We start from the raw sequence: 26,043 nt of genomic DNA on the forward strand, positions 1-26,043 counted from the left end.
TATCGAGATGCTGAATGGACTAGAACTTTGAAGCCATACTTCACTGGTGGTGCGAGATAAACATTATTAGTTAAAAGTCATAAAATAGGTCTGTTGAGATATTAAAACTTTTTTTTACTAATACTCACTCTAACAAGGCTTTATTTGATATTGTTTGAATGTATGAATAAGTTGAGTGGGCTACCCGTGTATCAGTACGTGTTACTGAGCATTGCTTGGTCAGAAAGGGGGACAAAATTTTTGTATTCCGCTTTATTTTTCGGGTGTTATTATCTCTTAGAAGGTGGGATGGTGGATTTTCTACTATGTATCTATGTTGCTGTTCATCTCCATTGGTATCCTCTGCACTTGGTGCGACAGTCCACTCTTGAGCCAGGCGAGCAGCGGATGCTGGGGAGATTGATGATTTCTGCTTGCTTGGTGAAGCTGATTCGAATAGAAGGATTAGTTAGGAAATATAACATATTAAGCTGTATAAAATAGTGATATGGGAAAGACAATTTACCAGAAGCATTACGAGTGCTTGGTGGAGTGCTGTATGCTAGATTTTTGTAGGTATTACTTGTTGTGCTACCTGAACCAATGTTCCCTTCTGATGCCATTTGTGGTTGACCCCTCTCTGGCATGCTAGTATGTTGGCATGGTAAAACTGTATGATTCCTAAATGATGTTGGGGTAAGGCCTGAAAACAAAGGAATATAACAGATTTAACACGATGCTTGAAGTAGTAATGGGTGACTTGAGGCTAAGTAACCAGTTTAGGTATGTAGTAGTGAGGCATATGAATGTCGTTGGTAGAGGTATATGTAATATTTATGGATGAGGAAATTATGAGAAGTACGTGATGGGGGGTTCGAATGAGGTGCACGATGACTGTCGATACTGCGGGGTGTATTCTGCTTGTCTGGAAGAACATTCCGAAAGGGTGGCCCTTACTGCTATTTTTATTGAATTGAAAATAGTAGTGCACAGGATTTTGTTTAGTTTTTCAGATGTTTGAATGGCTAAAGGATTGTCGATAAAGTTTTCAAAATCTGAAATTTCTTGCAAAATAGATGAAAACTCTCCTTGAGCACTGGAGATTGCATCCTTTATGGAAGAAGAAGCCTAAAAATCAATCATGTCAACATATAAGGCGTGATGAGTGCTTGGGTGTCACTTTACTTTAGTCAGAACAACGAAAACAAGTTGTTACCTCTTCTCCATATATCGAACATAACTTTGTTGATTTGAAACGCGTCTGCAAAAACTCTGAAATGTTGGACATACATGGTTAGTTAATGTTTGTACTCGGAGTCGAATGATGCTTCTCCTGAGAGCCCTCTTCTGGTGCAGATGAGTAAATAGTTGGTGGTTTCCTCAGCTAACAAAAAGTAAAACAATTAGTATAAAAATGAATGAAAAATTGACAGCTAAACTTATTATAAATATAGACGCACCTGCAGCTTCCCAAACTGAGGGAAAGGGAACCCAAGGTTGTGTTTGCTTATCATGTCACTCATGATAACGCGATTGACGAGGTCATCATCGAATGCAGAAATTCTAGGACTAGTTTCACAGTTCACATCATCATTTGGTTGCGCAATATGGTCCAGGTAGAGTGCCTACAGTACAAAAAACATTGGTTTCATAAACTTACTAGGAAAGTACGCGTGTGGTATCTCAGATGATAAGTAGGTATGTGCTTAGTGTAAGGTATATACTATCGGCAAGTAAGTATGGTGTGTAAAAATGCAGGATTATATGATGGAAATTGTGCTTATCATGTGAATACACACCTGGAGGAATAGTATACACCCGTTTATTGATACTTGAGAAGAATTATGGAAATGTTTGGGCATCAAGCTGGCAGAATTCATCAGGTCATCAACGATGAATTGTGCCCAGTTGTATAACAAAATATTGTCAATATCAGCAAGTGCGCTGATATACCTTGTGGAAATGTAGTTCGCCAGTGATTGTGGAGCCAGGAACTTCCGCCTTGAATGATCATTGGTCATTTAAGCTTATGGGATATGAATATTGTTTATTAAGAACTGTCTCCAAAAACTTAACAGTAACCTGTGAAAATAGTGAAACCTCAAAAATATCACAAAGAATCCTCTTATTCCGTTCTACCTCATTTTGGCTGCATGTCTCAATGCTTTTCCCACCGCATGGTACACCTAAGACTGAATTAACGTCCCTCGCAGAGAATGGGATCACGTTATGAACATCAGCTATGATGGCACATGAATCAAGATCAATTTTGCTCAGAAGCCAGGCGCCATACTGCCTGTTAACTTTAGTTAACTTCATCTGAAGAATGCCGTGAAGCCCTGTTTGACGGACAAGATCCTTTTTCATGTCATCAAAACTGTTAATTAAACCGACGACACACCTTGGTTGGCATCTTGAATTTATCCTCGTGTTTTTTGCATTGGGTGACTTATCTGTGATCCTCTTACGGCGGTATTTATCAATCACGCGAGACGCGCTGCGTGACAACGTGCCTTTCCTGGACAATGTATGGCTGGGAGTTCACACCCTGCGAGCAAAACTGTGCAGATTCAGTTACAAGTATTGTACATACAGAAGAACAAAACATGGAAGAGAGATATTTGCCATGGTCGTGAAAAGTTCCGTCTTGGAACGATAAAATTTGCTGCTCCTGCAGCCACTTTCCCCTGACTAGATTATATATGTACAACTAGCTTCATGGACATGTATTTGTTTACATAGCAGAGAATATCGATTAAGCAACATACCCCGTGTGAGTTACAGTTGATGCTGATGGGAGGAGTGGCCGGTGGAGAGCGCTCGACGCCGGAGACCTGCTGGGCATAAACGGGAGCGTCGTCTTGTTCCATGCCGCTGCATGGAGCGATCCGCTGTCCAGCCGTCGCTGAGCGCTCGACGCCGGAGACCTGCTGGGCATAAACGGGAGCGTCGTCTTGTTCCATGCCGCTGCATGGAGCGATCCGCTGTCCAGCACCCGTCGTCGTAGCGAGGTATCCACGAGAAAATAGATCGAGACGCTGTCCAACCGTCGTCGTAGCCAGGTATCCACGAGAATATCCCTATAAAAAAGGAGTCTGTTGCAACAAATCAGCTGATCCTTTTTTAAAACAGGTAATTATCTCACCTTTTGATCTGGAAGCTAACGCGGTGGGACACATGGGAGGATGCTAAGGAGATGAATCGGACCTGGGAGTTTGTACTCCTAGGAGTACTAACCTATTTCCGTATATATATATATATATATATATATATATTATATATATATATATATATATATATATAGGTGCAGTTTCTAAAGGGTAGTCCTCTGTGCCAGTGCACGGGAGCCGTCCGATCCGCTAGATCGAATCTGGATTGGGCGCCATATCTGTCAACGCAGTAAAAAGTAATCGATTAAAGCAAAAATAAACAGCGATGTAGCAAATTTCAGCCACTGATGTCACAAAAATATGGTTGTAGCAAAAAATATCAACGTGGCCATAGAGAAAACAACGCAAATGATGTGTGGTAGCAAAACAAAAACGTGGGTTGTAGCAAAACAATCCGTTGAACTCGGGTTGCAACTCTCACGAACGTGTATGCAGCTTTTCTAGTGAACGGTTGTAGCAAAAAATTATACCGGTTGTAGCGAAAATTAACACCGGTTGTAGCAAAATGAAACGCCAGGTGTAGCGAAAAAATCTGACAACCTCGGGTTGCAACTAAATGTGGATGCAGCTTTTTTAATGGACAAATTGTAGCAAATGGGAAATGCTTGTAGAAATTTTAAATGCCGGTTGCAGCAAATCTGGACGAAAATGCTGCGTGACTGGGCCAGCCACCCACGCGGGTCGCGCGTGACCGGTCGAACGGTTCGGCTGGCGCGCCGGCTGCAAATGTTTCCCGTTTCTAAATGATATTAGTTTGTTTATGCAGGAAAATTTTACCCAAAACACACCAAGCTCTGAAGAGACGCCGGATACCCCAAGGTGGTCATCGGTCCCAATTTCGTACGCCCTCGAAAGGAAGGGAGAGCCCACATGAGGTCGTAAGCTCTACGCTGGCAATACGATTTTGGATGCCAACTATACCCCAAGAAAAGGATGACTAAGTCAGAAAAGAAAGAAGGCACAAAGACAAAATAGATTAGTTAGTCAATGAAAGGTTAAACGAAGTCTTACCTAATTTTCTAGGAGAGATCCACAAGCATATTCAATCAAAAGGGTCGACAAATATGTCATAAATGGTGGTTACACCGTCGGCCCTTGCTCCCACAAAGATCATAAACCCCTCCGTCATTAATATCATCCATGGTCATGGTGTGTCACCACAGTCATTAGAGGAACAAATTCATTTCACTCTCCTAGCTAGAGTGAGTACTAATGGCGAGTTTTTGGAAATTGTAAAAGCTAGAGTGTTTACAGAAAATGTCATGCACAATAGAAAATTAAATGAGAGCATGCGCGAGTCTTTGGAAATTGTAAAAGCTAGAGTGTTTACAGAAAATGTCATGCACAATAGAAAATTAAATGAGAAAATGCGTATTTTTTCTTTTCTCACGGTGTCCGGAATAACACAGTTTAATTCTGCCACAAAACATTATAGTAGAGGGTGAAGAGCCCCATGCCCTTTCGAAATGCTTTGTTGGTTACCTCAAGTGGCCTACAATGCATATCATAACGGGAAAGCTATCCCCAAATAGAACACCGTCGTCCACCATCTCCGACATTGCAGCACCATCACCATATCCCAAGATCCACGACATTGGACCGCCACCTAGATGATCTCATGTAGGTCTTTGCAACCCCGTATCGGCTAAGGATTTGCATGAAAAATCACAAAATCCTAATATGCGGCACATGAGGAGATGCCGCCACCCCTTCCTGAGACGCACCCTTGCAAACAACCAAAGTATACTCCAACAACACTAAAGAATTTGGTGGCCCAAGAAGCAATGTCATGTGTGTCAGCTTCCATCCAACCAGTGAGAAAAAGAAACACACATCTAAAGGTTGCGAAAATGCATACTAAGCGGAAAAAAATTGTCACCACACGTGAAAATTGTAGACCACCGGAAAATAGGGCACCAAAGAAGTCCTTAGCATATGAGCAATGTTCTCACAACCCCGGACCACCTGTCTATATCCTGGGTGAGAGAATGCTACCATACAAAGCATAGGAGCAACAGAGGCTTGAGATGGAGATTCTACATGAAAAAACTGTAGAATCGGAGCTAGAAAATAATAAGCAAGGATCCATCGTTAATCCAACACATTACACTCTGAAGGTTCCAAAGGGATGTAATTTCTTTGAAAAATTTATCACGGACAAAATTTATGTAGATTTCAAAGAGATCTTCTATATGTACAGATTCAATAGTGTTGAAACTTGTCAAATGAGGCTATGGACACTTTTTCAAGCTAAGGAGGTAAGAAGAAAGAAAGTTTTGGTGTCGCCATATCCAACCCTTAGCTCATGAATGAGGAGAAACTACAAAATGAGGAAGTGAGGCGGTGCATGCAGAGTTACCTTCTGGATTTCATGCAACACAACAAGCTTAAAAACTACCACCTCGTGCCGTACCGACACAAGTATGTCCTTCTGTAGCTTTACGCTTTCGCGTTTGTACCTTTATTTCATATAGAAATACATATGTGTGTGTGTGTGTATTGTCACATCACAAAATTTGTAACTTTGACATGATTGCACGGTATGTTTATTATGTTTTGCGCAGCAATCATTGGTTTCTCCTAGTGCTAATAATGCAAAGGTGTAATTTTTACTTGCTGGATTCCTCGAAGAGCTTTGGAAAAGACTGGTCCCTCCTCAAGGACCTTCTCGATGATTGTCTTTTTTATTGGAATAATGCAGGAGGCCACACATTTGAGAAAAAAATACAAAGGAAGTGGAAAGAAAATGATTGCCTTCAACTTGAACATTCTATCTTGTATGCAACAATTGTTGACTAGTATGACCTATGGCTTCTACACCTACATTTGCATGGAAAAATTCATACGGTCCATGAAAATTTTAAATCAACATGATAAAATCCAAATGGGGTCAAGAACTACAAAACAATCAGCCTGAAGCTGGCTTAGTGCTCCAAGAACTACAAGTCAAGTTAGCGGCTATCATAAACAAGGAGGTTCCCTTGTCGTCCGGCTTATTCTATAATAACTCCAAAGAAGATGTGTCCAACGAGTAAAAGATCCTTACCTAGTGCATTGCAGCAGGCAAATCTGAAACCGTGACTAAACCTATTTGGCGACATGCACTATGTAGTTGATGAACATGTAGTTTGTATCACTAGTTAATTTATTCTTGACGTACTTCTCATTCTTTATTTTTAGTTATTACCACTTGTTGTGGTATTTCAGGGACACATTCCATGTGGTGGCTTAGCTCGTGGGTTGGGGCTGATGGGCGCCGACAGCGTCTAGGAACGGGTATAGGCGCAACACTCGTGACGCTAGTTTACCCAGGTTCAGGACCCTCCGATGAGGTAAAACCCCTACTCCTGCCTGTGTGACTATATGGTAATCACAATACAAAGGTTGCTCCTTGAGTTGTTCGTGAGGTGGGAGATGGAGTGCTGGCTTCCGGTCTCGCTGATTCAGGTGGTGTTCTTCGAGTGGTGGTGGGGGTCTAAGTTAGACGAACCTGCGTACTTCTGGAACATCTAACCCGTGCCCTCTCTTAGTGGGCGGGAGCGTTGCTTTATTGTGTAGCCCGACATTATAGTGGTAATGGTAGGATGGTTAGGTGGGGGCGGCTGCAAGTCTCTTGGGATGGCTGTGGGACCCACATGCGGTTGGGTCTTGTCATGGGGCCCGCTGGTCGTGCGCAGCAGCGGTCGATGCGCCGAGCGGTCAGGGTGAGGGCACCAGAGGGGAACGTGGCTACATGACCTACATGCCCGGTCAGGGTCGGAGTCCCTCTAGCTTCGCTGACCCTCCATCATCGCACTGCAGCACTACCGTTCATATCAGCGGGTACTGCTGCGTGTTAGCCTCTCATCATTCGTCTTGTCTTGTCTGCGTACGTTCGTACGACCGAATGGGAAGGGAGCCGGCCGTCCGGCTGGCGAGGGGCCAGCCGAGCCCCACGAGGCAGCCAGGTACGTGTCGAAGAGATGGCCGGCTACCGCCAGTCGGCCGGGTATGCGCGGGCCTGAAGTGGGGCCGGCTGTCTCCAGCCGGCCGAACTTATGAACTTGAGGGGCCTGTTCTCTCCAGTCGGCCGAGCTTGGTTTGGCCGAACGGGCCGGCTATCACCAACCGCCCTAGGGGGCATGCGGCCCCAAATGTCTTAGAGACAGCCAATTTCAGCTATTCGTGTACCCGGGGGTGATATACCCGTCACCACTAGTTTTACTTATGATTTGCACACATTTAATTGATAATTGTTCCCCAATTGCATCATCTAACGCTGATGTGGCAGCATAACATATGTTGCCACCACATCGTATTTGTTCTTGCCTGGTGTAGGTGTCAGTGGCGGGCAATAAGAAATGCTCATCGCTCCTACTTCGCACGTTAGTGTTGGGCGATGAGAACTGCCTGCCATAGTTATGGTTGCGTGCCACTTCCACGAGATGAACGACACTAGCGGGCTGATAACCCACAAGTATAGGGGATCGCAACAGTTTTCGAGGGTAGAGTATTCAACCCAAATTTGTTGATTCGACCCAAGGGGAAGTCAAAGAATATTCTCGAGTATTAGCAGTTGAGTTGTCAATTCAACCACACCTGAAAGACTTAGAATCTGCAGCAAAGTTTCAGCTGAAAAGTAGTGTGATAGTAACAGTAGCATCGATAACAGTAGCAGTAATGACAGCAGTAGCGGTAACAATAACGTAGCAAGGACCAGTAGGAAAAGCTCGTAGGCATTGGATCAGTGATGGATAATTATGTCGGATGACATTCATCATGTAACAGTTATAACATGGGGAGATATGTAACTAGCTCCAATTCGTCGATGTAATATAGGCATGCATTCCGTATAGAGTCATACGTGCTTATGGAAAAGAACTTGCATGACATCTATTGTACATCCCTCCCGTGGCAGCGGGGTCCTAATGGAAACTAAGGGATAGTAAGGTCTCCTTTTAATAGAGAACCGGAACAACGCATTAGCACTTAGTGAATACATGAACTCCTCATACTATGATCATCTCCGGGAGTGGTATCGGCTATTGTCACTCTGGGGTTGCCGGGTCATAACACATAGTAGGTGACTACAACTTGCAAGATAGGACAAAGAACACACATATATTGATGAAAACATAATAGGTTCAGATCTGAAATCATGGCACTCGGGCCCTAGTGACAAGCATTAAGCCTAGCAAATTAGTAGCAACATCAATCTCAGAACATAGTGGATACTAGGGATCAAACCCCATCAAAACTAACTCGATTACATGATAGATCTCATCCAACCCATTACCGTCCAGCAAGCCTATGATGAGATTACTCAGGAACGGTGAAGAGCATCATGGAATTGGCGATGAAGGAAGGTTGATGATGACGACGACGACGATTTCCCCTCTCCGGAGCCTAGAACGGACTCCAGATCTGCCCTCGAGAGGAAGAACAGGTGGTGGCGGCGGCTCCGTCTTGTAAAACGCGATGAACTTTTCTCTCTTATTTTTTTCTGGGCGAGAGAGACTATATAGAGCTGGAGTTGGAGGCGGCGGAGCCACGAGGGCATCACAAGCCTGCCAGGCACGGCCAGGGGGGCGTCTCCTGGGCTTGTGGGCTCCTGGCTCCACGTCTCCACGTGATTCTTGCGCCAGTATTTTTTGATATATTGCACAAAAAATCCTCGTAAATTTCCAGGTTATTCCGAGACCTTTCATTTCTACGTAAAAACAACACAATGACAATTCTGCTGAAAACAACGTCATTCCGGGTTAGTTCCATTCAAATCATGCAAATTAGAGTCCAAAACAAGGGCAAAAGAGTTTGGAAAAGTAGATACGATGGAGACGTATCAACTCCCCCAAGCTTAAAGCCTTTCTTGTCCTCAACCAATTTAGTTGACAAACTGAAAGAGACAAAAGAAAAACTTTTACGAACTCTGTTTGATCTTGTTGTTGTAATTATGTCTAACTCATATTCAGATTTTCAGCAAGATCAAAAGCTAACCACATAAGCAATGCCATTTAGGTCTCATGATGTACTCATATTAATGGCATAATCAACTAGCGAGCAATAATAATAAGTTTCAAATGTCAACACTTCAATCAAAACAACCATGAAGCAATATGAACAGATGGTATCTCGCTAAATCTTTCTGAGACCGCAAACATAAATGCAGAGCACCTTCAAAGACCAAGGACTGACTGAACATTGTAATTCATGGCAAAGAAGATCCAATGACAGTCATACTCAATAACAATTAATAGCAAAGCATAAAATTTACGGAGGTGCTCTCTAACTGGTGCTTTTATAAGGAGAGGATGACTCAACAGAAACATAAATAGATAGGCCCTTTGCAGAGGGAAGCATTGATTTGTAGAGATGACAGAGCTCAAGCTTTTAAAATAGAGATAAATAATTTTGGGTGGCATGCTTTCATTGTCAACGCGATGACTAAGAGTTCTCACCATCTTCCATGCTACACATATTATAGGCAGTTCCCAAACAAAAAAGTAAAGTTTTGACTCCGCCACCACCGATCAATCACACTCCATGACTAGCTGAATCCACGGGTGCCGTCCATACCAACAACAATCGAGGGGGAGTTTTGTTTGCAATTATCTTTTCGATTTGAGCATGGAACTGGGCATTCCGATTACCGGCCCCTTTCTCGTGAGTGATAGTGAATAAACACGTATCGAGGATAACACGCCTAGCATAGAAGATACTGGCCGCACCTTGTCACCACATGAGCGGTTCGGGCATGCAAAAAAGATTATTACTTGAAGGTTTAGAGAGTGGCACATGCAAATTTACTTGGAACGGTACGTATGTACCGCATATAGGTAGGTATGGTGGACTCATATGGAACAACTTTGGGTTTATGGAAGTGGATGCACAAGCAGTATTCCCGCTTAGTAAAAGAGAAGGCTAGAAAAAGACTGGGAAGTGACCAACTAGAGAGCGACAACAGTCATCAAAATGCATTGAAATTAAGCAACATTGAGTGCAAGCATGAGTAGGACATAAATCACCATAAACATTAATATCATAGAGGCTATGTTGATTTTGTTTCAACTACATGCGTAAACATGCGCCAAGTAAAGCCACTTGAATCATTCAAAGGAGGATACCATCCTATCATACTACATCATAATCATCTTGTGATTCATGTTGGCATCCAAGACAAACCATTATAAGCTCCTAGCTAATTAAGCATGGCATCAGAAACTATGATCTCTAAGTTGTCATTGCAAACATGTTTCTCTCATAACAATGCTGAATTAGGAACGATGAGCTAGTCATATTTAGACAAATAAAATAGATCGAGTTCATACTAGCTTTTCCAGACTCAGTCACTTCATCATATATCGTCATTATTGCCTTTCACTTGCACGACCGAATGATGTGAATAATAATGAGAGTGTTCTTGCATTGGACTAAGCTGGAATCTGCAAGCAAACATAGAGGAGAAGACAAAGTAATATGGCTCTTTGACGGATAAATAGATATGCATGCGAGCGCCATAAAAAATTTAACCATGGTCTTCTACCTTGACCCAAAGAAAAATAAAATTATTTACACGGGAAAGCTCCCAACAAGCAAAAGAAGAACGGGAAATGCGGAAAACAGGAAAATAAATCTAAATTTATCATTTTTCTTCTAAACAACAGAAAGTAAATTTCGGAACAGAAGGTTGTGACTCCTAGATTCATCCATCTCATGGTCATCAAAAGGAATCTGTCAATGAGGTTGATCAAGTCTCCTTGACAAAGTTTTTTCGAATCGCATAAAACCGGAGAATTTTCGAATAGTCACTAGGTTACCTCAACGGGGATGTGCATATTCCCAACAAGTAAATCATACTTCAGCTTGACAATAGGTATAGGGCATTCAAAGCTTCCAATAAGAATTTATGAAGTTTTTTCAATAGCATTGATGCAATGTACTCGATATTGTTTCTTTGGAAAGTGCACCGTATGCTCATTACCATTAACATGGAAAGTGACATTGCCTTTGTTGCAATCAATAACAACCCCTGCAGTCTTTAAAAAGGGTCTTCCAAGGATGACCGCCATGGCATCATCCTCGGGAATATCCAGAATAACAAAGTCCGTTAAGATAGTAACGTTTGCAACCACAATAGGCACATCCTCGCAAATGCCGATAGGAAAAGCAGTTGATTTGTCGGCCATTTGCAAAGACATTTCAGTGGGTGTCAACTTATAAAATTCAAGTCTACGATAAAGAGAGAGAGGCATAACACTAACACCAGCTCCAAGATCGCATAAAGCAGTTCTAACATAATTTCCTTTAATGGAGCAAGGTATAGTGGGCACTCCGGGATCACCTAGTTTCTTAGGAGTTCCACCCTTGAAGGTGTAATTGGCAAGCATGGTCGAAATCTCAACCTCGGGTATCTTCCTTTTATTAGTCATAGTATCTTTCATGTACTTAGCATAATGAGACATTTTGAGCATATATGTCAAATGCATTTGCAGAAACACATGTCTAATCATTTCAACAAAGCGCTCAAAATCCTCATCATCCTTTTTCTTGGATGGTTTGGGAGAAAAGGGCATGGGTTTCTGAATCCATGGTTCTCTTTCTTTACCATGCTTCCTAGCAATAAAGTCGTTCTTATCATATCTCCTGTTCTTAGGTTGTGTGTTATCAAGATCAACAGCAGGTTCAATCTCCACACCCTTATCATTACTAGGTTGAGCATCAACATGAACACCACTATCAATATTATCACTAGGCTCATGTTCATCACCAGATTGTGTTTCGACATCAGAAACAAAGATATCATTTGGATTCTCAGGTGTAACAGCAGCAGGTTTGCTAGTATACAAGTTCTTATCATCTTTCTTTTTCTTCCTAATACCAGGATGACTAGGTGCATCAGTGCTCACTCCTTGAGAATCTTTTCCAATTTTTTTAGGATGGCCCTTAGGATACAAAGGTCCTGAGTCATTCTACCACCTCTAGTGACGACTCTAACAGAATTGTCATTCAACTCATTGAGCAAGTCATTTTGAGCCTTAAGTACTTGTTCTACTTGAGTAGTGACCATAGAGGCATGTTTACTCAAAAGTTTAAGATCATTGACATTTCTATCCACACAAGCACTTAAATGACTAAGCATACGAGCATTCTGTTCCAATTGTCTGCTAACATAATCATTGAAATTTGTTGTTTGGCAACAAAGTTATCAAATTCATCTAAGCATAAGCTAGCAGGTTTGTCAAAAGGAATATCACAATCATTGAATACACGAAGATATTTTACCTCTACTACCAGTGTCGGGTTATCAAGACCATGTATTTCTTTGATAGGTGGTAGATTCTTAACATCTTCAGATTTAATACCTTTATCTTGCATAGATTTCTTGGCTTCTTGCATATCTTCAAGACTGAGGAATATAATACCTCTTTTCTTCGGAGTTGGCTTCGGAGGTGGTTCAGGAATAGTCCAAGCATTATCATTGCTCAAGATATTATTCAATAGAATTTCAGCTTGTTCCACAGTTCGTTCCCTGAAAACACAACCAGCACAACTATCTAGGTGGTCCCTAGAAGCATCGGTTAGTCCATTATAAAAGATATCAAGTATTTCATTTTCCTCACGAGGGTGATCAGGAAAAGCATTCAGTAACTAGACAAGCCTCCCCCAAGCTTGTGGGAGACTCTCTTCTTCATCTTGTACAAAGTTAAATATATCCTGCAAGGCAGCTTGTTTCTTATTGGAAGGAAAATATTTCTCAGAGAAGTAGTAGATCATATCCTGGGGACTAAGCACACAACCAGGAGCAAGAGAAGTAAACCAAGTCTTAGCATCACCCTTTAGCGAGAAATTAAACAACTTAAGGATATTGTAATGGCGAATCTTTTCCTCACTCGTGAATAGGGTGGCTATATCATTGAGCTTAGTAAGATGTGCTACAACCGTTTCAGACGCATAACCATGAAAAGGATCAGATTCAACCAAAGTGATCAACTCAGGATCAACAAAGAATTCATAATCCTTATCAGTCACAAAGATGGGTGAAGTAGCAAACTTAGGATCGTATTTCATTCTAGCATTCAAAGATTTTTCTTTCCACTTGCGCAATAAATTCTCAAATCATAGCTACCCTTACAAGCAAGAAAGTCCTCAGCTACCTCTCCCTCCATAACACAACCCTCAGGTATATCAGGCAATTCATATCTAGGAGAGCTAGTTCTAACAGGTGAAACAACATGTTCTACTTCAATAATTTCAGAAGTTTCAGAAGTATCATCACATTCAGCAGCATCTCTAGCAATTGGTGCATCAAGGAATGCACCTAGTGGCAAGGAAGTATCAAGAAAAGCATCATCATAAGCATCATGGATAGCAGAAGTAGCATCATCAAGCACAGGCGATACATCAGAATTTCTAGTAGGTGGTGGTGTCACAAACTTACTCATAACTGAAGGTGAATCAAGTGCAGAGTTAGATGGCAGTTCCCTACCTGTCCTCGTAGTTGAGGGCAAGACTTTAGTTTTTGAATCTCTCGGATTCCTCATAGTGATCAACAGACGTAAATCCCAAGTGACTCAGAGAATAGAGATAGGCCTCCCGAACAACGGTGCCAGAATATAGTTTCGATAACCCACAAGTATAGGGGATCGCAATCGTTTTCGAGGGTAGAGTATTCAACCCAAATTTTTTGATTCGACACAAGGGGAAGTCAAAGAATATTCTCGAGTATTAGCAGTTGAGTTGTGAATTCAACCACACCTGAAAGACTATTCACAACACACAGATAACACATTTAATACCCACAGATAACACAACACACAGATAACACAACACACAGATACCCACCATGTGCTATATTTTCATGAGAGATGCCATTAGGCAAAACTATGGCCCCCGGGTCTATTCACAACACACAGATAACACATTTAATTCCTTGCAACTATTTACTTGCTTTTAATTTATCTTGCTATCTACAATTATATACACACCTGACTTGCTTGCAAATAATAAGAAAATAGGATTGACAACCCTCTTGCCCGCATTGGGAGCAAGTTGTTTGTTCCTTTGTGTGCCGCCCATGAAGACGGTTGTGGTTGATATTCCTATTGGTTCGATAAACCTTGGTTTCATAACTCAGGGAAATACTTACCCACATTGTGCTGCGATAACCCGTTCCTCTTCACGAAAAAATAAAAATAGATCACAAGTAATAGGAACGATATTTGGCGCCATTGTCGAGAATATAATCACCAACTACCAAGTAACTCTACACAAATTTTCATTCACTTGTTCCTCTTTTTATTTTCTGGTATATTTAGTTTATCTCATAAAACTAAAAAAAATATTTACCTTTTCTTGTCACTAGTTTGCGTCTTTGCTGTGTAGTTTACTTTTCTAGCCATGCTATCTTTATCTTTGTCACACCAAAAGACAAAGTAAAATGCAAAGATTAAGATAAATGTATCTTTTCAAAAGACCTGTTTATGTTGAAACGATTGCTAGTGAGAGTGCCCTATATTTTCTTTATTAGATCTTGCTTGAAAATCATGAATCCAAAAATTGTAAAATGTATGAAGTGATTCATGGAATGAAAAGCATGATTGCTATATTTTTTAATTTGAATATGATCCTACATGTAATCATTATAAGAGAGGAAAATATAGTTATAGAAATATCCAGGCTACTCACTTACCTCTCTTGATATTCAAATTGTTAATGCTTCATTCTTCCTACTTGCTTATGCTAGACATTTCTTGTCTTGATGAATTGTTTGCTTATAAAATGGCTATGCATGTGAAGGATTTTGGACATAAATGTTGTTTTCACATGTTTAATGATGCTCTCTTTGTGATTCAATTCTTATCTTCTATGTGAGCATCATTGAACTTTCAAGCCTATCTTAATGGCTATAAAGAAAGAGATTGTTGGGAGATGATAACCCACAAGTATAGGGGGTCGTTTTTAGCCCTTTTTGATAAATAAGGGTGTCGAACCCAACGAGGTGCTAAAGGTAGAACAAATATTCCCTCAAGTTCTATCGATCATCGATACAACTCTACGCACACTTAACGTTTGCTTTGACTAAAACAAGAATAAAACTAGGAGTACTTAGTAGGAGTAATAGGTAGGTTTACAAGATAATAAAGAAAAAGTAAATAAAAGTTAGGTTATGTTTTGCAAGAAAATAAAGAGCATGGAAATAAAAGTTAGGGGCTCCTTTTATGTTGATTCAACCTCCCAAAAATCACATATATTCCAAAATAATTCTCTGTAAATTTTTATCGTGTTTGGTCTTTGTTGATATGGATATTGTGCGAAATAAAAAACATGCAACAAACAGGAACTGACACTTGGCACTCGATGAATATGTTAGTCCAATAAATGATATAAAATCTTGACAAAAATATGTGAAAGTTGTATAATATTGGCATGGAACAATCAAAAAATTTAGATACGATGGAGATATATCAGCATCCCCAAGCTTAATTGATGCTCGTCCTCAAGTAGGTAAATGGTAAAAAAGATAATTTTTGATGTGGAATGCTACCTAGCATAATGTTGATGATATATATAATCACGGTATTAATATTAAGACATGAGTTGTAACATCCCAAAATTATAAATTTTGGAATGTTAATATAATTATTAGATTGATTGTTGGTTTGTTTGAGTGATTGAATCTTGAGAGGAATTTGAAACTTCATAAAAAAATGAGAGGGAATAAAATGACTTTCCCATTTTTCTTTTGAATTCAAATTCGTCGATTCAAAATCAGTGAGAGAAGATAACATGACTTCTTCAACTATAAAGAATTTGAATGAATGTGGCATTTGAATTTTCCTTTGATTTTTGATTTTAATTTTAATTTTATTTTTGGCACAAGATTTCAACCACAAAATTTTTCCTCACAATATATTTGCCAAGCAAGAACAATAGGAGGTAACATGACACCCTCCAAAAAAAGTCACAAGAAAAATAGTGCCAAAAATTTGAAGGACAAAATTTGGATTTTAAAATAAATAATTTTTTATAAAGTTTTTATTTTGTGAAAAATAAAATGTCCATGTTGTAGAAAATTTTATTCTGAAAATTTTGATATATAATATGCCTATATAAAATATTTTATTATTCCCTTTCTTTTGTTGTTTAAAAACAACTAAAAAACGAAAAAGAAGCTCACGTGGCCATGCACGTGTGTGTGCGCGCTGTGTGCAGTGGCCGAATTGGTTTGGCCCATGCGGCACTTCCATTTCCTTCCTTTTGACTAGGTTTATTAAATAAAAATATTCTTTTCTCTTCGGCGGGATTTCTCGAAGTCGTCTCCTCATTGGAATTAATTCTTACTCTGCATTCTAAAGCTATTTCTCTTCGTATTTTTTTACTCCCGTAGTTTATTATTTCTAGACTAGTATTCCTACACTAGTATACGGTAGAGTAATTAGATATATTAATTAGTCTTTGTATTTACACATTAGTACTAGAATTCTTTTAGGCATAACACTTTTCTTCCGTAAAACAGCTTGGCCTTAATTTTTCAAATAGCCATAACTTTTTACTCGTTTATCCGAACTAGATGAAACCAACGCCTAGAGTTTCATCTTGATCCCACCTATCCGGTGAACCTATCATATCAACCTTTTGAAATTTTCAAATTTCGAAATTTGTTCACACTGATATTCAAACTTCTTTTGATCGTATCTTTTTATCCATAGCTCGGTTTTAGATGAATCCAATTGCGTCGGATTCGTATCAAAGTAATATTCCCGTTTGTATCATTAGTTTTAACTTTTCAACTTATAATTTTGATCAAATCAGATTTATCTATTAGTGCCCAAAAGTGTTCACATCGTTCTAAGCCGATTCAATGTTATATTGAAGTATTTGTATCTTTTGATCCACTATTTCAAACCTAGTAATTCTTTTTTCCACACGCTCATGTTGATCTCCTATATCCAGTAGCATCATTAGTTTCGACCTTTGAACCTTACAAATTTGAGCGATTCAAATTTGTATTCGAACATTCATTTGATCTTATCTTGCAAACCGTACCACCTTTTCAATTGATTACTTTTACCCCTAAACACTCATGTCATATATTTTTGTACGTAACCATCGTACTTCAGTTCAACTTCTCTTGACCTTTTTCATGCAAGTTCAATTCATACTTCAATTCGCTATAACTTGCGTTGTAGTGCTCCATTTCAAGAAATTCTTTTTACAAATAAATTCTTATGTCTTATACTATTTGTCAAACAACATTCATGTTGTTCTTCCAATATTTTTGATCATCTCCCATAGTGTATGCAAGTCGAGCTTATATAGCGATAGTTGATCATCCTTTGACTCTTTTGAGTTGACCCCTTTCACCGTTCCTTTTACAACACGATAAGGCCCTATATTTTTTTTATTAAACCTTAGTATGTTGTTATTTTGCACCAAGACATGCTTTGTTCTTATGTTCTCTTGGTTCTTCCTTTTTGGCATGAATGTTTACGATAGATTGCTCGGAGTGTGGCGAGTAGAATTATTAGGATTTTGAGAGCGACTATCTTCATCAAGTAATACCAGGCAAGTCATTTGATCATGTATCACCTATGTTTTATGCATCGTAGTTCTACCATCCTATGCCCAATTGCATGCTGAGTAGGTACTTGGAAATTATGGTTACCTATTGTAGTATCATGTGGTAGGCACCCAACAACCCCGTTACTTGGCCCGGGATGAAAAATTTCATATTGCTATGCTTGAGTAGACGGGATTCTGGTTGAGAGTTTATCACGAGTGATGCGAGAATAATTTAATAACCAAGACCGGTTAAGTCAAGACTTTTCAAGACCTCGTGATGCAATGCAACTCTGGGTAAAGGACGGTTGATCGGCTCCCTGGAGAAACCAGTGGATGACCTGGGATGCTGGAGACGTGCCATGACATCTTGCGGAAAGCTTCACCCAGGCTCAAAGAGATGGACGGATATTTTCAAGACCCAAGGCTTACCTGCACAACCACAAGTCATTATGGGCTCTGGCTTGGTTGGACAACGCGGCGACTCTAGACAGGCGGTGCCAGCAGATGTAGAAAACGGTAGGATTGGATAGGCACCGACAGGGATTCAGAGGGATCCCTTGAAAGACCATGTTTTGATCATCCGGTCTTCAAACACCCTGAAGTGCGAGGACATACACGGAGGCGATCAAATCTTGTGGGGAACGTGTGCAAAACTCTGCAGAGTACTCAAACCTAATCGATTAGCCGTGTCCACGGTCATGGATAACTTGAGCCGAAGGAACTGAAATTATCTGGAATTCTCAACACCATTATTTATATTTCGATGTGGGTAATATTGATAACTTGGGTATGAGAACTGGTTGGCGGAACCATCTCATTAACAACCAACTATGTGGTAATATTTTTCTTGCAGCCCCTCTCTTGATGTAGGAGAAAACTTTGCTTTTCGCTAAATACTTACAGCCCCACCTGCCATATATGCATATAGTATAGATGATATTTTACCCCTCTCTTTTGTGACTTGCCGACATATTCAATATGCTGACCTACACGGCTGCAACGTCTTATGTTGCAGATATTTTCTTCGACGAGTAAGAGTACGATTCAGGGTTACGTTCCGCACTCAACCTGCCGTTGGAGTTATTTGGGACTCCACTCCCTTGACTGTTTCCGCTGAGATATTTAAGGTATATATCACTTTCACGCTATTTACATGTGATTGCACTTTGATATATACATTGATGTACTGTGTGTGCCAGCATACTGATTCAGGGATGGCACAGTGTGACAGCCCGATGCCGACATTCCAGAAGATTCCCCTCTCTTTCCGTTTTCGTCGTGTGTCTATTTTTATTTGTCGCATCATCATCGCATCACGCGCATCATGAGCATTGCATCGGCATCCTGTTGCCGCCAGTTTTCGAAAACCTTGCATTCGTTAGTAGTTGCCGCTTCTCGTCGTTGTCCGTTCTGAGTCCGACCGCACACGCACGCGCCCGCGGCATCGTCGAAACCTTGTTTTAAAGTGTGCGTTAAACTTTCTCTGATTGAGCTGGAACTTGGCGTGCGGTATCAATTTAGTGTAGGTAGACCGTCCATGAAATTTCATCGCGATCGGAGCTCGTTTGTTACCCGTGTCGTTTATTATATAGCGGCACTATAGCCGGTCAATTGTCGGACGTTTCGGTATTTTAAACTCTGTCACCGGGTTGCCTGTTTTCCCCCTCTTCTATGCCTAGCCCCTCTGCACAGTGCATCGACCCTACGCGCAGCCCAGTCCGAAAACCTCCCGGAACCCGAACCCGGCGGTCGTGACCGTTGGATCCGGATCAACCCCGTTTTACCGCAAACCGTCATCAGTTTGTCCATTGGTATCCCTAAACTAATCATCTCAGCCACCCGATCATGATCTGATGGTCAAAAGTTTGTCCCTCTTCCTGTTTAAAAGGCCCCTTGTTAAATCTCAGACCAAAACCCTAAAAGTCAGGGACAATTTCCCCTGTCCCATCCACCCATCGCCGCCACTCTCCACCCAGTCTCCTCGGGATCATCCCGGATCTATTTCCTCCAACCAGCAGCGCTCCCCCGATTCTCCCTTTGATCCAGCCGCCGCCCACCTTGTTTTCTCCGCCAAGACATCCGGGGTCCAGTCGATTCGTCGTGCATGTCCTCCTGGACGCGTCCTCCGCAAGCAAGGAGCCTGAGGCACCCCGTTCGCGTGCTGTAGCGCCCCTGCAGCCGAGGCAGAGCCTCCTCCTGCCCGCGCCCTCGTCGGCTGGTCGCTTGAGGCGCCGCCCCGGGCCTGCGACCCCGCGCTGCTCACCGGGAACGTGTCCCTGTCGGCGAGCACCTCCCCCAGGCACCATGGTAGCCCGAGGGGAGCTTCGCCCGCGTCGGTCGGGAGTCCTTCGTCGCGCCGCCGGTGAGATCCGGCATGGTTCCAGCTCGACCCCTCCTGTCGTTGCCATCCAGGAGCACCTCAACCTCCTCCCGCCTCGTTCTTCACCACGACCAGCCAGCCCCAAGTGCGCATGCCTTGCCTCCGACCATCTCCATAGCCCGCACCCCTGCAGCTTCGGGACCAGCAGTGGGCACCATCTCACCGGGATCGTGTCGTTGACCAAGCCCACTGTTACCTCCTTCCTCCTTCCTCCTTTTCCTTTGCTCTGAAACTCCTCTTTGTTTTTCCCTGTTTTTGCAGCGTCCCCATGTCATGGTGCCCAAGCTCGTGGCTCCCGGAGCTTCGTCGGACGCCTCCAGCACCGGGAACGAGGTCCCTTGCCCGCGCCTGCCTCCAACGTGTGTTCCACGAGCTCCCCTGCACCCGAGCCTCCCCTCGAGCAGTTCTGCAGTCCCCTCTCGAGCTCGCCCCAAGCTCGACCCCGCCGCCGCTGCCCAGCACCTGAGACCAACCTCTCCTCTGGCCGTGCCTGCGAGCAGCTGCTGGAGCCGCCGCGCCGCCCCGTCAGCCGACGAGGTCCTGGCCGCGCCTCCCCCCTTGCCCTTTCTTCTCCTCCCTCTATTTTACCTCTGCTCTCTCTAATATCTGCAGGTCTCTATCAGGAGCTCATCCGTGGCCTCCCCTGCACGTCGCCGCCCCGGATTGGCCTAGCCCCGAGGTCCTCGTTGCTGGGCCAGGAGAACCTCGTCGTCCTAGACCTCGCCGCCGTCGGGGACCAGCACTGAGGAACAGAACGAAGGTTGGTGCAGCCCCACCATGGATGCCCTTGCTGCCCTGCAACTCCCCATCCGCCGTCGTTCTCCAATGGATCCGGTCGATGCTTGCTAGGTCCGCCCATTCCCGGCCTGGGACAGCCCCGTCGAAGCCTCCAAGTCCCTCCGGATCGACGATTGACCCCGTCTAGAACAGCCATGGACGAGCAGTTTCAGTAAGGTGCAGTTCTAGCCGCGATTCAGATTCAGTTTTTGTTTAGATTCAGTTCAGCGTGCTTGTACTCATCTAGCGAAGGGACTCGTTTTTATCACTAGCGCGTCTCAGCCTCGGTGGTTAGCGTGTTGCGCTTCCACTCAGGAGACCAGGGATCAAATCCCCATCCATGCATGTTATATTTTTAGGATTTGTGCCTCTCCATGCGCTCAGCTTCTGCCTTATTTATTTTTTGCTGTTTTGTCAATTTTGACACAACCACTTATTTAGTCTGGTGGTAGGGCTACTAATGTTCATGCAAGGGATCTGGGGTTCAAATCCTAGCAATTCCATTTTTTTATATTTTGGACAGACTCAAATGCCCGTTTGTAAAATTCATATAAATTTAACCGTGGGCCGGATTAAAATGTTTTCCACACGTAAGTTGCTTAGAATTTTCTGTAGTTTCACAAAAACCAACTCTCATGCATAATTAGATCTGTTTAGTGTGTTGTTTGCATCGGTTTGCGTCTCGACGTGTTGAAAACGGTTTAGGTCGTAACTATTTGTCCGTAGCTCCGTTGGAGATGTGCCATATATGTAAATGGACCAGAACGACGAGTAGAATCACGTGTTCCACTTTGTTTCTCCGCTTAACAAATATAAAATGTGTTTAGGACAAATTTGGGCAGAATTAAGATTTAACACATGGGGTCATTTCGGAGATGCTATATGTCGTTTCCGGTCTCATCTAAAATGACTAGCTAGGTAGATTAATTTGTGCTTCACCCTCGTGCCAGGTTTAACAACATTTAATATATCCGTGTACCTGAACGGGAGTGAACTAAATAATTCAACGTGGAGTTTCGTCGATATGCAACTCGTTGCATATAGAGCTTCACTTAATGTGTAGTGTTTGATTGTTGTGATTGTCACGCCTTGCATTAGACCGTTCATGCATCATGTGTGTCTTGCATCGTGTGGTGTATATCGTGTGTTGATGCTTGTTTCCGGTTTCCTCCGTCTCGATAGAGTTCCGCAAGCGTGTCGGATGTGAGGGCCGTTCGACTACGTCGGTTCGTCTGCTTCGCGGAGTCATTCTTCTTCCAAGCGGGATCTCAGGCAAGATGATCATTTCCCCAGATACCATTACTATCATTGCCATGCTAGTTTTACCGTTGCTATCGTTTACGTCTCGTTGCCTACCACTTGTTAAATATCAGCCTCTCTACAATGCCATGAAACCATCAACCTGTTCACCCTAGCAAACCACTGATTGGCTATGTTACTGCTTGCTTAACCCTGTTGATAGCGTTGCTAGTTGCAGGTGCATTGCTTCCATGCAAAGCATGGGTTCCTTGTTATATCACCATATTTTATGCTTTATATTTCAATGCACCTATATACCTGGTAAAAGGTGGAAGGCTCGGCCTTTCTAGCCTGGTGTTTTGTTCCACCTTTGCCCCCTTAGTTACGGCTACCGGTGTTATGTTCCATAAATGAGCGCTCCTAACACGATCGGGGTTGTTATGGGGACCCCCTTGATAATACGTTTTAGATTAAGGCTGGTCTGGCAAGGCCCAACTTTGGTACTACATTTGCCTAAACACCTAATAAAATTGCATAGGGACTTTCCGGACCCCGAGGATAATTTAATCAACCCCCGGGCCAGTGCTCCTCATGAGTGTTGGTCCAAATTGGCAGACTACGGGGCCACCGCGGGGCAACCCGAGGTTTGGTACTCCTAGTGTGACCCATCCGTCGTGTCCTGAGAACGAGGTACGCGACTCCTATCGGGATCGTCAACACGTCGGGCGGCCTTGCTGGATTAGTTTTACCTTTGACGAAATATCTTGTGCATCGGGATTCCGGTGATGCTTTGGGTAATCTCAGAGTTGAGGTTTTCCTCTAGGGAATCCGACGAGATCGCGAGCTTCGTGATTGAGGATTTCTATGCGGCTTGTGGTAATTTGTGATGGACTAGTTGGAGCACCCCTGCAGGGTTAAATCTTTCGGAAAGCCGTGCCCGCGGTTATGTGGCAACGTGGAAGCTTTGTTTAACACTGGTTCTAGATAACTTGAAGTTAACTTAATTAAAACATGCCAACTGTGTGCGTAACCCTGACTGTCTCTTTCGTGAGTTCCTTCTCCGATAGAGGACACGGTGGGGTTATGTCTGACGTAGGTAGGTGTTCAGGATCATTCTTTTGATCATCTGTAATGACGTCCGTTATGCGTAGATCTCCCCCCCCCTCTTATTTCTTGTACTCGTAAGTTAGCCACCAAATATATGCTTAATCGCTGCTGCAACCTCACCACTTAACCATACCTTACCCATTTAGCTTTGCTAGTCTTGATACCTTTGGAAATGAGATTGCTGAGTCCCCTGTGGCTCACAGATTACTACAACACCAGATGCAGGTACAGGTAAAGGTTACTCGATGTGAGCACGTTGATTGTTCATTTGGAGTTGCTTCTTCATCTTCTTCTTCTTCTTCGATCTAGGACGGGTTCCAGGCCGGCAGCCTGGGATAGCAAGGATGGACGTCGTTCTTGTTTTGTCGTTTATTTTCGTCCGTAGTCGGACCCTGCTCTTACTCTTGATGATTATGTAATGTACTGATGTGACTCTGATGTAGCTTGTGGCGAGTGTAAGCCAATTCTATATATCTCTTCTTTTCAGTACATGTACTTGTAACGATATCCATTCTTGCGACACGACGAGATGCGCTTCTATCCCTGACGAGGCCCTCGTGCCAAATTGAGGATAGGGTCGCATCTTGGGCGTGACACACAGATACACGGAGGCTTGACTCGTTTTGAGTCGGGTCGCTGCAGAAATGGTATCAGAGCACATGTTGATTGTAGGACGTGACCCTATAAAACGGAAATCCCTTAGGAAAGGATCTCTCAAATTTTTTTATTTTCAAGAACATCCTTTACTTCTCATCCCTTCTGAATTCATCGAATGTTCTCTCTCGCCTCAAATAGTTAGACAATATCCTTTCCCATTCAACCACATGAAGGATCTACTGAGTTCTACTTCAAAGTAAAGAGGATTTCAACATGCATTTGAAGAATTGAAGTTGCCCCAGTTGAAGACTATCAAGCCTCGAAGAATTCGATGACCCTGAAGCGTTCGAATATTTATATGACCATTAGGAGTCCAAATCCCTGTTATATACCCATCTTAGATACGATGATTTGTGAGGCCTCATTGGTGTGTGTTTTCCGACAGCCACAAATAAAACCTATTCTCAAAAATATTGTTTGTATTGTGTGTATCTCCCTCTATCCCTCTCTCTTACCCGTCTCATCCCAAAAACCTTGGACCCAATAGATGGCGTATAAAGATGGACTTGTAGTCTCTGGACCAATGACCCAGCTGTAGGCTAAAATATGGATTCAGAACATGGAGAACCACTTCGGGAGCAATTTGATTTCAAGGTAGTATGAAGTGGCACACACTCTTCAGTACTTTACCCAAAGTGTTGCTATCTGGTGGAAAATGCATCATGCCATACAAGGATTTAGTGGAGCAGAAACTTGGACGGATTCAATAAGACTCTGTTAAGATCCCGTCTTATTCAAAAGTGCTATGAAAGCCCGATGAAGAAGCCTTGTGCATGCAAGATCTATGGAGAAATAGGACACACCCAGGAAGAACAGAAGGATGGATGCCCTCATTGTGAAGAAAATCACCTAGCTGAGGAATGCCCAACTAGTCAGGTGACTTGTTTCTTGTGTGAAGGAACCACCCACTACCCAGCGGCGTGTCGCATTTACCCCAAGTATGCCTGAAACCCACAGACCCCGGGACTCGCAAGGATCAAGTACTAACTTTTTGGAGAAGGAAACTTGTATCAGCAAACGTTTTCTTAGGAGCATACGACAACCTGAGAGTGGTGAAGAAACGATAGATGTTTTGTTCAGCTTGCAGAACCAATGGTTTATCCGAACTTCGTTCGTGGACAAGAGAAACTCTACAACGCTTGTGAGGATGCCCAAGTGTTAGTATACGAGATTCACTAAACCTTATACAAGGTAATGATTTCAGTGCGACATGGCTTGGCCACCATGATGACTTACTCTTATCATTCTCTTGCTATTCGGAAAGGTAAATCTGAGAGACTTACCCATAGTGAGAGACGACGCTCTTTGAATCTTTTGTTTAAGCCTTAGAATGGTATGATGAAGACCCATGTACATGGCACTTGTTGTCACGCATAGGAAACTTTACGGTGAGGATGAAACCAAGACCCCTCTTTCTGCAGGATAACCACAAATGGTAGACCACCATGAGAATCATTAATAGGTTATTTAGAGTGATCATGAGACTTGTCAGTTAAGAAGACCGAGTGAGGGAAGAAGCTTATATCAATAGAAGAACCCTCGATTTTGATGGAAACGTTATGAATGTAATGAAAGATGCATCACCAAAGGAGTTGGTATGAAGAATGTGAGGAGTCAGATGCCAAGACCCAAGAGGATTGTTAGAATTTTGAGGGACCAGTAACTCTCATTTTAAGTGTGGTAGCATCCCACTTTACAGGAGATTTGATTTGTTAGAAGACCCCCAAACCCTAACCTTTCTTTTTAGGGTCTTCGAATCTCGAGGACGAGATTCATTTTAAGTGTGGTAGTTTGTAACATCCCAAAATTATAAATTTTGAAATGTTAATATAATTATTAGATTGATTGTTGGTTTGTTTGAGTGATTGAAACTTGAGTGTAATTTGAAACTTCTTAAAAAAAATGAGAGGGAATAAAATGACTTCCCATTTTTCTTTTGAATTCAAATTCGTCCATTTAAAATGAATGAGAGAACATAACATGACTTCTTCAACTATAAAGAATTTGAATGAATGTGGCATCTGAATTTTCCTTTGATTTTTGATTTTGATTTTAATTTTATTTTTGGCACAAGATTTCAACCACAAAATTTTTCCTCACAATATACTTGCCAAGCAAGAAAAAGAGTAGGTAACCTGACACCCTCCAAAAAAGTCACAAGAAAAATAGTGCCAAAAATTTGAAGGACAAAAT

At 42.3% G+C, this 26,043-nt stretch overlaps 1 protein-coding gene across 8 annotated transcripts; it reads left to right on the plus strand.

Moving 5' to 3' along the window:
- Positions 1 to 19,596: 19,596 nt before the first annotated feature.
- On the plus strand, positions 19,597 to 23,674 carry LOC123448672 (serine/arginine repetitive matrix protein 1-like). Of its 8 annotated transcripts, none has more exons than XM_045125639.1 (5): positions 19,599 to 20,155; positions 20,332 to 20,607; positions 20,694 to 20,830; positions 20,920 to 21,024; positions 22,030 to 23,674. In XM_045125639.1, the coding sequence occupies exons 1-4, from the start codon at positions 20,065 to 20,067 to the stop codon at positions 20,983 to 20,985; spliced, it is 570 nt and encodes a 189-aa protein (XP_044981574.1). In that variant the 5' UTR covers positions 19,599 to 20,064; the 3' UTR covers positions 20,986 to 21,024; positions 22,030 to 23,674. The 8 variants fall into 8 exon arrangements, 4 of the variants coding, with proteins under 4 accessions (XP_044981575.1, XP_044981574.1, XP_044981572.1 ...); XR_006631899.1 differs by having other exon boundaries at positions 19,599 to 20,240; XM_045125640.1 differs by lacking the exon at positions 22,030 to 23,674 and having other exon boundaries at positions 19,597 to 20,155; positions 20,920 to 21,230.
- The last annotated feature ends 2,369 nt before the right edge of the window (positions 23,675 to 26,043 follow it).

Source organism: Hordeum vulgare, chromosome 4H (assembly GCF_904849725.1).
Source record: "Hordeum vulgare subsp. vulgare chromosome 4H, MorexV3_pseudomolecules_assembly, whole genome shotgun sequence".
NCBI classification, from domain to species: Eukaryota; Viridiplantae; Streptophyta; class Magnoliopsida; order Poales; family Poaceae; genus Hordeum; species Hordeum vulgare.

Bases quoted from the DNA above. Each gene is read 5' to 3' on its own strand.
- LOC123448672 (XM_045125636.1), top strand. From the start codon at position 20,065: ATGGTTCCAGCTCGACCCCTCCTGTCGTTGCCATCCAGGAGCACCTCA. The intron at 20,156-20,331 runs GTGCGCATGCCT...CTGTTTTTGCAG, and splicing joins CCACGACCAGCCAGCCCCAA to CGTCCCCATGTCATGGTGCC. The intron at 20,608-20,693 runs GTCCTGGCCGCG...GGTCTCTATCAG, and splicing joins CCGCCCCGTCAGCCGACGAG to GAGCTCATCCGTGGCCTCCC.